Raw genomic sequence first — 12487 nt, 5'->3', positions numbered from 1 at the left:
CGATCACTCGAGTCAACAGGCTCTCTGCAATTCGCTATCAATAGTTTTACCTAGGCATAAGCGGGATGCCAATTCTTTCCACATCAGATAACCATTTATGTGGTAACCACTTCTTTCATGGTGCTTCAGTATCTTTGAAAGACACTGCCAGTTATTATACCCCACCACAAGGCGCGTGTCAGCAACTCTAGCTTCACCAAAAAGCTAACATGCAAAACAATAGACTCTGTTAGAACTGTTGGAGTACAGTAACCAATAGGGGTGGGAAAAATAATCGATTCTTCTGTCGCAATACTGTGCAATACTGCAATAGGCCTACTGTGTAGAACGATTCAGTCTCAATTCAGATACGATAATAATCTTTTTTTTTTTTTGGGATTATTAATTTATTAACTTTTGTTCCTTTATTTTTCTTGTTATGATCCGTTATATTGTAGGCTCCATTCTGATCAATACACAGTTGCAAGACAACAGTAACCTGTTGTTTTACTAGTAGTAGATTTAGCTAACCAGAATATTTACAAGCCTCCTCTTGATTGATAAAAACGGTCTTTCAACCACTTTGAAAAGCTTTCTTTCATCCCTGCGCACCCTTTCTCCTTCCCAATCTTTCTTTTTCTATGTTGTGACCCTGAGGGCTTTCTTCTCTGCCTCTCAATATTGAGGTACGTGTCATCAGATGACAATGCGGTTCAAATGAAGACACTCTGGCGCTCGCCTCCAGGGCGTGTTCGAGGGGGCACCGGAGCGCCGTGTGGGGTGGAGGGGGGGAGGGAGGCGAAGGAGCGGGGAGGCGCCTTATCAGTGACGTTCCTCTGTTACGCAAACGCTGTTAAAAACTGAAAATGCCGACTCGAATTGTTTTACTTGCATCGCTTTGGCGCATACCCACTTTTTGCGCCAATGTGTGTGTGTGTGTGTGTGTGTGTGTGTGTGTGTGTGTGTGTGTGTGTGTGTGTGTGTGTGTGTGTGTGTGTGTGTGTTGCGTGCGTGTGTGTGTTGCGTGCGTATTTGTGTGTCGCCACTAGTGGGCGCACGTTTTAGAAACAGTATCACTTTCAGTTTGGAAGAAAAGACCGTGGGGTGCGTCTGAAGCTGCTCACGTACGTATTCATAAAGGTTTTAGTTTATAATGTTAAATAGAGAATTAGTTAACATTATGAGGGTGGATGTGAAGTTATAATGTATAAACCAGCGGTATGTAAATCATAAGGCCTGGTAGTTCGCCTTACTAACTTCAGCCTGTACAACCGGGCATAAACGAAAGTTTGAACGAGGTGTGTGTGAGGTTAAAGCTTGAGCTGTAATGACAATATAATAATATAATAATCATTCTTAGAATATACCACTTCGCCTCGCTTTCAGACCTCGTTTCTAATTATACACACACCATATATTATCAGTAAGGTCCACATATATACACCAAGTATATACACGTATATACACTAGTACCAGTACCAGGAGTATACATGTATATATAGTACCAGAAGACTTATGATTCACCTCTTGAGTGACGTGTCTGTGTTCCCCTTAGCAGAACGTCGTCCCGACCCCAACAAGACTACCACCAGCCAGCTGGACAGAGAGGAGCCCACTGAAACAGTGAGTGGCTTTGGTTTCGGCTTTTGTTTTTTTTGGCTTTGGTTTTTTGCTTTCTTAGGAGAAAGGAACAGTTATGCATGGATCAGATTTGCTGTTTTAAACGTTGGACCTTCAAATCACATTCCAGCACTTAATTAAGATGACAATCACGTTACATAACAAGTTATGTACATAGCAAGTTATGAAACATACCATTTTACAAACCAACGGGTGCAGCCGGTAAGACTGGAACCCAAGGCCAGGGGGCGAAGGCAGGGCTGCTATGATTCAGGTCAAATAAAATATTATATTTAAATCATAATATTCAATAATAATGTCGGCCAAAAGCATCCACAACATTATTGTTATTTTAGATTAGAATTAGAGATCTTCTTCAATCAATAGATGTACAAAATGTGGTGTTTGCAATGTATGATGTTATTATTCAGCCCAAAACATAAGCCCAACTCTGTTAATGTCTATTCTCAGACGTTAACTGCTTGAACATAAGCAGGATGTCAAAAACAATAGTATACCATTATGATGTTGTATTTGATAACATGTAATGTCGTTCTTGCTTTCAGAGAGACAATTCTAACGTAATGAATACGCATAGCGACCAGAGTACTGGAAGTAAAACCAGTTCACAGGATTCAGAGACTAATGCCGAGGCGGTTCCTAAAGGGGTAAACCTTCCCTTCTGCACAATCACTAGACTCTGTTAATATAGAGGCGTTGATTTAAATATATACGCTTCACACATTTTTAGGGCTAGAATTATGACGCTACATCAAGGCTAGTACTATGCTAGCTAGACGATGCTTCTGGTTAAATCAAAACTGCATTTGTCAAATTTCCATCAGAGAAAAAGATAACGTGGTTTCTAATGAAGGAGGAAAAACAACAATAAGAAATAACTCATAAAGCCTTCCGCACTCTTATTGGAGAAATATCAAATGTATTGAAGAAATATCAAATATTAAACTATTGCCATATTCCCGATCTTCTAAACATGTTATTTTAATAATGTTGGTCCTAAGTATCCACAAAATTATTGTTATTTTAGATTAGTGACCATCTTTTAATCAATATAAATGTGGTGTTTGTAAAGTATAAATATTATTCAGCCCAAAACATAACCAAAAAAGCCAAACTCTGACAATTTCTTGTCTATTCTCAGATGTTAACTGCTTGAACATGAGCAAGATGTCAAAACAAAAGTCCATACCATTGTGTAGTTGTATTCAATAATATGTAATATGTCTTTCTTTCTCACAGGAAAACAATTCTGACGACCAGAGTACTGGAAGTAAAACCAGTTCACAGGATTCAGAGCAACCTGATGCTGAAGAGGTTGCTAATGGGGTAAACCTTCCCTTCTGCACAAGAACTGTGTTGATGTAGAGGCATTTATTTAAACATATACGCTTCACACATTCACACTTTTTGCATGTTAATCAGCCACTCCTCCATTAATCCCAAGATTACGTGCCTGAATTAAACGGGCAATTAGGGTAGGAACCTACACTGAATTTTATTGGCGGATGCATTGATTGAAGGAGCCCACTGAAACAGTGAGTGGCTTTGGTTTCGGCTTTTGGGTTTTTTGGCTTTGGTTTTTTGCTTTCTTAGGAGAAAGCAACAGTTATGTCATGGATCAGATTTGCTGTTTTAAACGTTGGACCTTCAAATCACATTCCAGCACTTAATTAAGATGACAATCACGTGACATAACAAGTTATGTACATAGCAAGTTATGAAACATACCATTTTACAAACCAACGGGTGCAGCCGGTAAGACTGGAACCCAAGACCAGGGGCGAAGGCAGGGCTGCTATGATTCAGGTCAAATAAAATATTATATTTAAATCATAATATTCAATAATAATGTCGGCCAAAAGCATCCACAACATTATTGTTATTTTAGATTAGAATTAGAGATCTTCTTAAATCAATAGATGTACAAAATGTGGTGTTTGTAATGTATGATGTTATTATTCAGCCCAAAACATAAGCCCAACTCTGTTAATGTCTATTCTCAGACGTTAACTGCTTGAACATAAGCAGGATGTCAAAAACAATAGTATATCATTATGATGTTGTATTTGATAACATGTAATGTCGTTCTTGCTTTCAGAGAGACAATTCTAACGTAATGAATACGCATAGCGACCAGAGTACTGGAAGTAAAACCAGTTCACAGGATTCAGAGACCAATGCCGAGGAGGTTCCTAAAGGGGTAAACCTTCCCTTCTGCACAATCACTAGACTCTGTTAATATAGAGGCGTTGATTTAAATATATACGCTTCACACATTTTTAGGGCTAGAAATATGACGCTACATCAAGGCTAATACTATGCTAGCTATACGATGCTTCTGGTTAAATCAAAACTGCAACTGTCAGATTTCAATCAGAGAAAAAGATAACGTGGTTTCTAATGAAGGAGGAAAAACAACAATAAGAAATAACTCATAAAGCCTTCCGCACTCTTATTGGAGAAATATCAAATGTTTTGAAGAAATATCAAATATTAAACTATTGCCTTATTCCCCGATCTTCTAAACATGTTATTTTAATAATGTTGGTCCTAAGTATCCAAAAAATTATTGTTATTTTAGATTTAGAATTAGAATTAGTATTTTAGATTAGAATTAGAACCATCTATTAATCAATGTGGTGTTTGTAAAGTATGCATTTTATTATTCAGCCCAAAACATAACCAAAAAAGCCAAACTCTGACAATTTCTTGTCTATTCTCAGATATTATCTGCTTGAACATGAGCAAGATGTCAAAACAAAAGTCCATACCATTGTGTAGTTGTATTCAATAATATGTAATATGTCTTTCTTTCTCAAAGAAAAACAATTCTGACGACCAGAGTACTGGAAGTAAAACCAGTTCACAGGATTCAGAGCAACCTGATGCTGAAGAGGTTGCTAATGGGGTAAACCTTCCCTTCTGCACAAGAACTGTGTTGATGCAGAGGCATTTATTTAAACATATACGCTTCACACATTCACACTTTTTGCATGTTAATCAGCCACTCCTCCATTAATCCCAAGATTACGTGCCTGAATTAAACGGGCAATTAGGGTAGGAACCTACACTGAATTTTTTTGGCGGATGCATTGAATAGAGGTGTAAGTAAAGGGGCGTGTTCTGTCAGGTCACTACATTGTTATTGGCTTTTATCTTTGGTTTTTGGTTTTTCACTTTCAGACTCCCCCGAAGAAGGATACAACTGTAGCCACCGTTCATCTGAAGGTGGTCTGGCCAGAGGGAGAACCTCCACCCAAGTGGGAGAAAGAACTTCAAAAAGCTCTGCAGAGTTGGTTCAACAAAAACCCCAAAAACAGAGTCACCACCGAGTGCTCAAAGCTAACCGGTCAAATGGATGGAAGTGTGAGGCTGGAGATAACACCGGCTACAGGTAATTACAGATTAGATTTATTTTATTTAACATGAAATTAATCCAATCAAATGTCTAACAATGAAAGGTGATTTGAATGTTAAGGGCAGGAGGATCTGTTCACTGACGACACCCAGCTGACCCTGAAGGACCAGACAACAGCCAGTGTGAGGCGTCTTAATGGGGGTGGTTCTGCTCGGGTCCACCATTACACCCACCCTTCTTGGTTAATCCCATCTGCACCACCTGTGAGTAATAATACTACTATGCCTACTAACCACAATAATGATTATTATTATTCATTGCATTTATATATCTCTTCTCATGGAGTGCTTCACCCAGAGCGTGGGGGTTATCACCAATCCTCCACTACCAGTGTGAAGGCCTTTCACTCGGTCAGACCACAGTTTCACAATGAGTTGGCTTTGCTCCCGTTGAAACCAAATTTCAAAACCTTTGGACCGGCCATTCAGCGATAGGGGGATGGAGTTTTAGTGCCTAACGAGTCCCGTTTTAGCTTGGCACTAATTGAAATCCACATTTAGACAAAGCCTTATGTTCTTTACTCGGTAGGAAAGCAGAAACATCTCCTCTGAGAAAAGCCTGCCATAAAATTTATTTTTCCTATATTAATTATAATTTTCTGATAAAAATCGTTCTGATTGCTACCCTTTCGTTGGGGGCCACCATTGATTCATTCTGCAGACTGTGGCGCTGTGCTCCTTTCTTCCTTATGGATTTAAACTCCCCCCCAGTAGCGCTGATTGTTGTTGAGGGGCCAGACTGAGTTTCAGCGAGAAACTGATGTGTGACCTCCAGAGATCAGGCTAGTCTCACGAGGCTCCACCGCACACTAAAGAGGCCCCAAACGAAGGTCCCGACTCACCTCTGCACACAGTGTCGACAGAAGGGGACCAGAGATTCTCTTCCCATCCTGGTTTGCTTTTTAGCTGTTTTGATTGAGGCAGGACAAAATGTGGTGTCAGTAAAGTAGATGTTATTATCCAGTCCAAAACATAACCATAAAAGCCAAACTCTGATAATATCCTGTCTATTCTCAGAAGTTACCCTCTTGAACATGAGCAGAATGTCAAATCAATAGTCTACCATTGCTTAGTTGTTTACAAAAATATATAATATGTCTTTCTTTCTCAAAGAAAAACAATTCTAACGACCAGAGTACCGGAAGTAAAACCAGTTCACAGGATTCAGAGCAACCTGATGCTGAAGAGGTTCCTAATGGGGTAAACCTTCCCTTCTGCACGAGGACTGTGTTGATGTAGTTGGTGGTTCATTGCAGTGTTGTTGGTTTAACTTCGGTTATGGGTGTTTCACTTTCAGACTCTAAAGAAGAAGGATAAACCTGTAGCAACCGTTCATCTGAAGGTAGTCTGGCCAGAGGGAGAACCTCCAAGCAGGTGGGAGACAGAACTTCAAAAAGCTCTGCAAAGTTGGTTCAACAAACACCAAAAAAGCGGAGTCACCACCAAGTGCTTAAATCTAACTGGTCAAAAAGATGGAAGTGTGAGGCTGGAGCTAATACCGGCTACAGGTAATAACAGATTTGATTTATTTTATGTAACATGAAACGAACTCTACTCAAATGTCTAACAATGAAAGGTGATTTGAATGTTAAGGGCAGGAGGATCTGTTCACTGACGACACCCAGCTGACCCTGAGGGACCAGAAGACAACAGCCAGTGTGAGGCGTCTTAATGGGGGTGGTTCTGCTCCAGTAACCCATGACAACGACACTCCTCGGTTACTCCCATCTGCACCACCTGTGAGTAGTAATACTACTATGCCTACTAACCACAATAATAGTTCATAGTATTCATTGCATTTATATATCTCTCGTCATGGCACTCAGAGTGCTTTACCCAGAGCCTGGGGGTTATCACCAATCCTCCACTACCAGTGTGAAGGCCTTTCATTCGGTCACACCACAGTTACCAAATTTCCCCAAATTTCAAATTTCAAAACCTGTGGACCGGCCAATCAGCGTTAGGGAGAGGGAGTCCCATCTTGGCTGGGCACTAATTGATATCCACATATAGGCAAAGCCTTACGTTCCAGTAGCGCTGATTGTTTTTGAGGGGCCAGACACTTATCAGCGAGAAACTGATGTGTGACCTCTAGATATCAGGCTAGTCTCACAAGGCTAGGTGGTGAGGATTGAAACTATACAATGTAAGACCAGGGCTGATGATGTGGCCATGTTGCAAGAGCCAGGTTGAGAGTTTTGCCAGGACACCGGGGTTAGCACCTATAGCGATGAGTAGAGACACCGGGGTCAGCACCCCTACTATAGCGATGAGTAGAGACACCGGGGTCAGCACCCCTACTATAGCGATGAGTAGAGACACCGGGGTCAGCACCTATAGCGATGAGTAGAGACACCGGGGTTAGCACCCCTACTCTAGCGATGAGTAGAGACACCGGGGTTAGCACCTACAGCCATGAGTAGAGACACCGGGGTTAGCACCTATAGCGATGAGTAGAGACACCGGGGTTAGCACCCCTAGTATAGCGATGAGTAGAGACACCGGGGTTAGCACCCCTACTATAGCGATGAGTGTCATGGGATCTTTAGTGACCACAGGGAGTCAGGACCTCGGTTTAACGTCTCATCCGAAAGACGGGCAATGGGCAAGAATTAAAGAAATGATTTCCCTCCTTGTTTGTTTGCTAATTTATTGCATTTTAATCCAGGAGCCTGTGAGCTGCACTGTACTGCTGGCCCACTTCTGGTACGTGAACCAGGTCTACAGAGAGAAAATGAAACGCATCGAGGAAAAAAACGGAGTTCATATCCAAAAGGACGTGAAGGTGTCCTTCAACGGTGACACCAGCGCTGGAGCAGACCCAGTCAAGGCTCTCTCTGAATTCACCGATCTAGTCCAGTCTTGTTTAGGAGACTCCACATGCTACTCTTACTGCCATGAGCCCGGTCAAGTGGACTGGGAGAAAGCCCTTCAACTCATCCAGCAGGGTCGAGAGAAGCTCACGCTTACCGTGTCACCCCATGAGGTGGAGGTGTGTGGGCCGATGAAAAGCCTGAAGACTTTCGAAACCATTTCAAAAATGAAAAAGAAAATCCTTAATACTCCGGTTCCCGGTCCGTCATCTGCAGGGGAAGCTCAAGGAAGATCACAAAGGGTCAGCATGAACTTCAGAGACCCTCTGCTCAGCTCTGGTTTAGCAATTGATCCCGTACATTGGGTTGTAATAACTACCCTCTTTAAGACAAAGTTGGCAGAACTTGAAAACAGGTTTGGGGTGAAATTTTGTTACACAACGGATAAAGTCAAGGCAAGAGCTGAAATGTCCAAAGACGCCGTTACCATGGAGAGCCACGCCCTAAGAGCTCTTCTGTGTCTGTACCAGAGAGTGACCACCTCGGTGCTGAGCTGCTCCCTGCAGAGCCAGAGCGAGAGCCAGAGCCTAGTGGGGCAGAGACTGGCTGGAATCCATGGGGTCGTCCCTGATATTTGTGGGGACCAGTGGCGGATCATCGGCCTGCCAGAGGACCTGCGCCGGGCTGTTGACCACATCGAGAGTGACCTAGGAAGACCCGTCTTCAGGGAGGAGGACAGGCAGAGGATTGGACACCGGAGATATGGCGTTGACTCTAGCGGAGGAAGTGACATGGCAGGAGGCGAACCCCCAGTGAGGGGAGCCCCAGCAGCTGAAGAAGAAGAAGACAAGTGTCCTGTTTGCATGGATCAATTTACAAACAGGACAACGCTGCCGTGCAACCACGCGTTGTGCACAGAATGTCTGGAAAACTTAGTGAGAAAGATGGGACCCACCTGTCCGATATGTAAAGCTAATTTTGGAGAAATAACGGGAGACCAGCCTGACGGAAGTATGACATATGAAACTCAACGTACTTCACTCCCAGGTTTCTGGAGATATGGCCATCTATTGATAAAATATGAGATTCCTTCTGGAAAACAGACGGTACTAATTATCATTTTATATCAATCTATAAAGATACATGGATATGTTTCTTGTATCTGCATAAATGCACAAATTATTTTTTTGACGTTTCTGATTACAACTCCCCCCCCTCTGTATCCCAAGGCCCGACACCCCAACCCTGGGAGGCCGTATCATGGCACCCAGAGATCAGCGTACCTCCCTGACAACAGAGAAGGCAGGGAGGTGCTGAGGTTACTGCAGAGAGCCTTCGACAAGAAGTTGATCTTCACGGTGGGGACCTCCCGTACCTCGGGGTCTGAGGACCAGGTCACCTGGAACGACATCCACCACAAGACCAGCATCGGTGGAGGCCCAACGAGGTAGGCTGATGTCCACGTCTTACCAACGTTTGGATGTTTTGGAGTGGAGAGAAACGGAGACAGGAAGGATTGATCCTCTAATGTGTCCACTGTTTGGCAGCATGGCCGCAGCCAGCTATGCGGTCACTGAGGTCTGGACCTTTGTAATAAATAAAATAAAAATACATATATATATATTGATTTTTTAATTGTTTTTTTAATCATGATTTTTCATTTATATTAGCGGCGCTATTTAAGCGTAAAATCAGGATTTGAATACGTTGATATTACAAACACACACAAAATATAGTATTTTGTATCTGTATCTATTTAATTGTACATAATGAGTTTGTGTGTAGTGTATTGCTTTGGTTGTGTTTGTATGTGCCAGTGGGCAGTAAATTAGCGCCATTAAAATAAAGAAATCTGGACCTCACTCATTTCCAAACCCTGGCAACGGCCCTGTTTTGCAGCTTTGGGTATCCAGACCCCGACTACCTTCGGAGGGTGAAGGAGGAACTGAAGGCGAAAGGCATCGAGTGAAGTCCTCTCATTAGAAAAACATCTGTATCATTTCAAGATCCAATCTGTGTCACTTAAACAAATCAAACTTTGAATGTATCTGTCTTTTGAATTGAAACAGGGAATGTCTCTTATAGGGCAAATGGTTTAATGGGTATGAATATCTTGCTGATTGTTAGGTGGAAAGGTTTGTTGAATGAGAATATAAATCTACACTAGAAATTATGTTAAATTAAGAAGAGCTGGCTTCAACTGTACAATATTGTTAGCGCCTTTAAAATATCAGCACAGACTGTAAAAGTAGACAACCATTGTTTACTGTTCAGTTTCTCATTGTAGTTGATTCACATAAATAACTGCCTTTTAATGTGGAAAGTATTGTAGTAAAATGTAAACAATTTATACTTAAAAATACAAACCAATAACAAATCAGATGTTTGTGTGTGTGTGTGTGTGTGTGTGTGTGTGTGTGTGTGTGTGTGTGTGTGGGTGTGGGTGTGGGTGTGGGTGTGTGTGTGTGGGTGTGGGTGTGGGTGGGTGTATTAACTAAATATTTGCATGTTGGTGATTGAAGTTGATTGAACATTTAAAGTGTGATAATTGCATCGATCAAAGATAATCAAAACATGATAGCATAGCAGTGTGGCTTCTTAATGTTCTCATTACATTATCCAATAAAGCCAGATGATAGACTATTCTCTTTTACTTTTTGTTTCATCCTGTCCAACCTGGAGTAGGTTGCTAATCCGGTCTGCAAGTCATGATAGCTCATGATGCTCTCTGCGTGTGTTACGAACCGTTTGGGCGTGTCACTTGCTCTCTGGGCGTGTATCACCTTACGCACATGGGGCCCTATTTTAACAGGCTGAAACGCAAGTGAGAAGCGCCAAACGCAAGTATTTTTGTGGGCGGTTCTATGGCGATGTTGCTATTATACCGGCGGATAAATGACTCTTGCGCCCGACGCAAATCTAAAAAGGGTTGCCCTGAATTAGCCTAATTACCCGTAGGTGTGGTTTGGACGTAACGTGCAATAAACCAATGAGAGTGCTATCTCCCATCCCCTTTAAGAGCCATGAGCGCATTTGATACTGACAAGTTGATATTTTGACAGCGCGTTTGAAGTGTCTGATGAGACAGGTGCATGACCACATGAATTTCAAACTTCAAATGGCCCAGTTTAGGGGCAAATAATATGGCCTCATTCACACATGGAATAGCATTTTCTTCCACAACTTCAGAAATACTGAGTCCTCAAATAAATTTTGGCAAAGAAAACTTAACACATATATGATATGCGGTAACTGTGGTTCTATTTAATGATACACGCAATACATTAACAAACATTGTTTCTTACCAGTATTGTATGCATTATCGTTATCGACTTGTGTTCCTAATATGCATGTGTCCCCCGTTAATATACATTGCCAAGGACTGTATTATTCGTTACGTGTTTAGTTTTTTGTGTGTTAAAACAGACGGATGCACACACGCGCCCGCATTCATTAATTATTTTACACTTACACACACGTGCGCCCTTATTCATTCATTCTTTTTAACACTCACTAGCGGTAAAACAATGATTTCTCACAATCAAATACTCATCAATCCTAAAAGTTATGGGCTTGTACACGATGTCTGTTTCAAGAAAATATGTGTTTGCTGTACGGTGTTTGCAGATGCATTGATTTAAAAGTACAACTTATTACCGCTGTATCAGCTGTTCTTTCCCAAATAATTTACCAAGAATGTGTGGCTAGGTAAATGAGAGAGGCAAAGTGTATGCACGAGGTGCACAAGCAACATTATGCATGCGCCCTTAAAGGCACCCAGTGCAACTTTCGAGGCTTAAAAATAAACATTCAATTTCTAGTCTTTTTTTACACGTAGTAAGTTTCAATAACTCCATACCATTACATACCGACATTCAAGCAGCAAAGATGAGACGTCGTTGTGTGGTGAGAACTGATAGAAAATCGATAACAACAACAATGCCGCCATTTTCTTTATTTTTTGTAACCTACAATAAATAAAGCAGGCTTCCAGTCAATGGAAAAATGGCTTCTCCCCACCGGCGATTGTTGTTGTTTACGATTTTCTATCAGTTCTCACCACACAGCGACGTCTCATCTTTGCTCCTTGAATGTCGATATGTAATGGTATGGAGTTATTGAAACTTACTACGTGTAAAAAGACTAGAAATTGAATGTTTATTTTTCATTGAATGTTTACATAAAGTTGCACTGGGTGCCTTTAAAATAGCATCTGAACCACGCGCCACTGACTTTAAACCAGCTATTTCCTGGTTTGTGGCGGAATTGTTTTCTGAAACTGCAAAATAGCACCAGGGAACGTTTGCGCCAGAACACGCCTCCTACTTTCGCTGAACCATCCCTTGGGGCCCAAGATCATTCCCTTATAGCGACGCGTGCCAGTGGAGGGAAAAGAACGCTCCGCGCCAGTTGCAAACTAGCAACGACACATGCATCGGTGTAGAAAGTCAATTGCGCTGGATGCAAGATAGGGCCCATAGTATTGTAGCGAATTTCAAAAGCAGAGGCGTTATATTCTTTCAATAACTTTATTGAATCGTTTCAAGAGTAAACCTCCAAGACCTAACTCAACCGAGCATTTGACATAACAGTCTTCACTCACTCCTCACTAACTGACTTCGTCAAGCAAAGCATGA

The 12487-nt window shown here is 41.8% G+C and overlaps 1 protein-coding gene across 14 annotated transcripts in view; it reads left to right on the top strand.

Moving 5' to 3' along the window:
- Positions 1-893: 893 nt before the first annotated feature.
- dtx3lb.2 (deltex E3 ubiquitin ligase 3L b, tandem duplicate 2) overlaps positions 894-12487 on the top strand; it is a 34372-nt gene continuing 22778 nt past the window's right edge. For 2 of the 14 annotated variants that reach the window (XM_030374388.1, XM_030374384.1), the window contains exons 1-11: positions 895-1103; positions 1535-1602; positions 2166-2267; positions 2860-2946; positions 3719-3820; positions 4442-4528; positions 4804-5014; positions 5099-5241; positions 6151-6237; positions 6335-6545; positions 6631-6776. In XM_030374388.1, coding sequence (XP_030230248.1) covers positions 2184-2267; positions 2860-2946; positions 3719-3820; positions 4442-4528; positions 4804-5014; positions 5099-5241; positions 6151-6237; positions 6335-6545; positions 6631-6776 — 1158 coding nt within the window. In that variant the 5' untranslated portion in view covers positions 895-1103; positions 1535-1602; positions 2166-2183. Of the gene's footprint in view, positions 1104-1534; positions 1603-2165; positions 2268-2859; positions 2947-2972; positions 3156-3718; positions 3821-4441; positions 4529-4803; positions 5015-5098; positions 5242-6150; positions 6238-6334; positions 6546-6630; positions 6777-7705; positions 8957-9079; positions 9298-9749; positions 10494-12487 lie in introns of those variants that run through there. The other 12 variants (XM_030374386.1, XM_030374387.1, XM_030374389.1 and 9 more) reach the window with 12 other exon arrangements.

This window comes from Gadus morhua, chromosome 13 (genome assembly GCF_902167405.1).
Source record: "Gadus morhua chromosome 13, gadMor3.0, whole genome shotgun sequence".
NCBI classification, from domain to species: domain Eukaryota; kingdom Metazoa; phylum Chordata; class Actinopteri; order Gadiformes; family Gadidae; genus Gadus; species Gadus morhua.
Note: the sequence above shows the minus strand (reverse complement) of the source record. Positions and strands in the feature narration are given on the sequence as shown.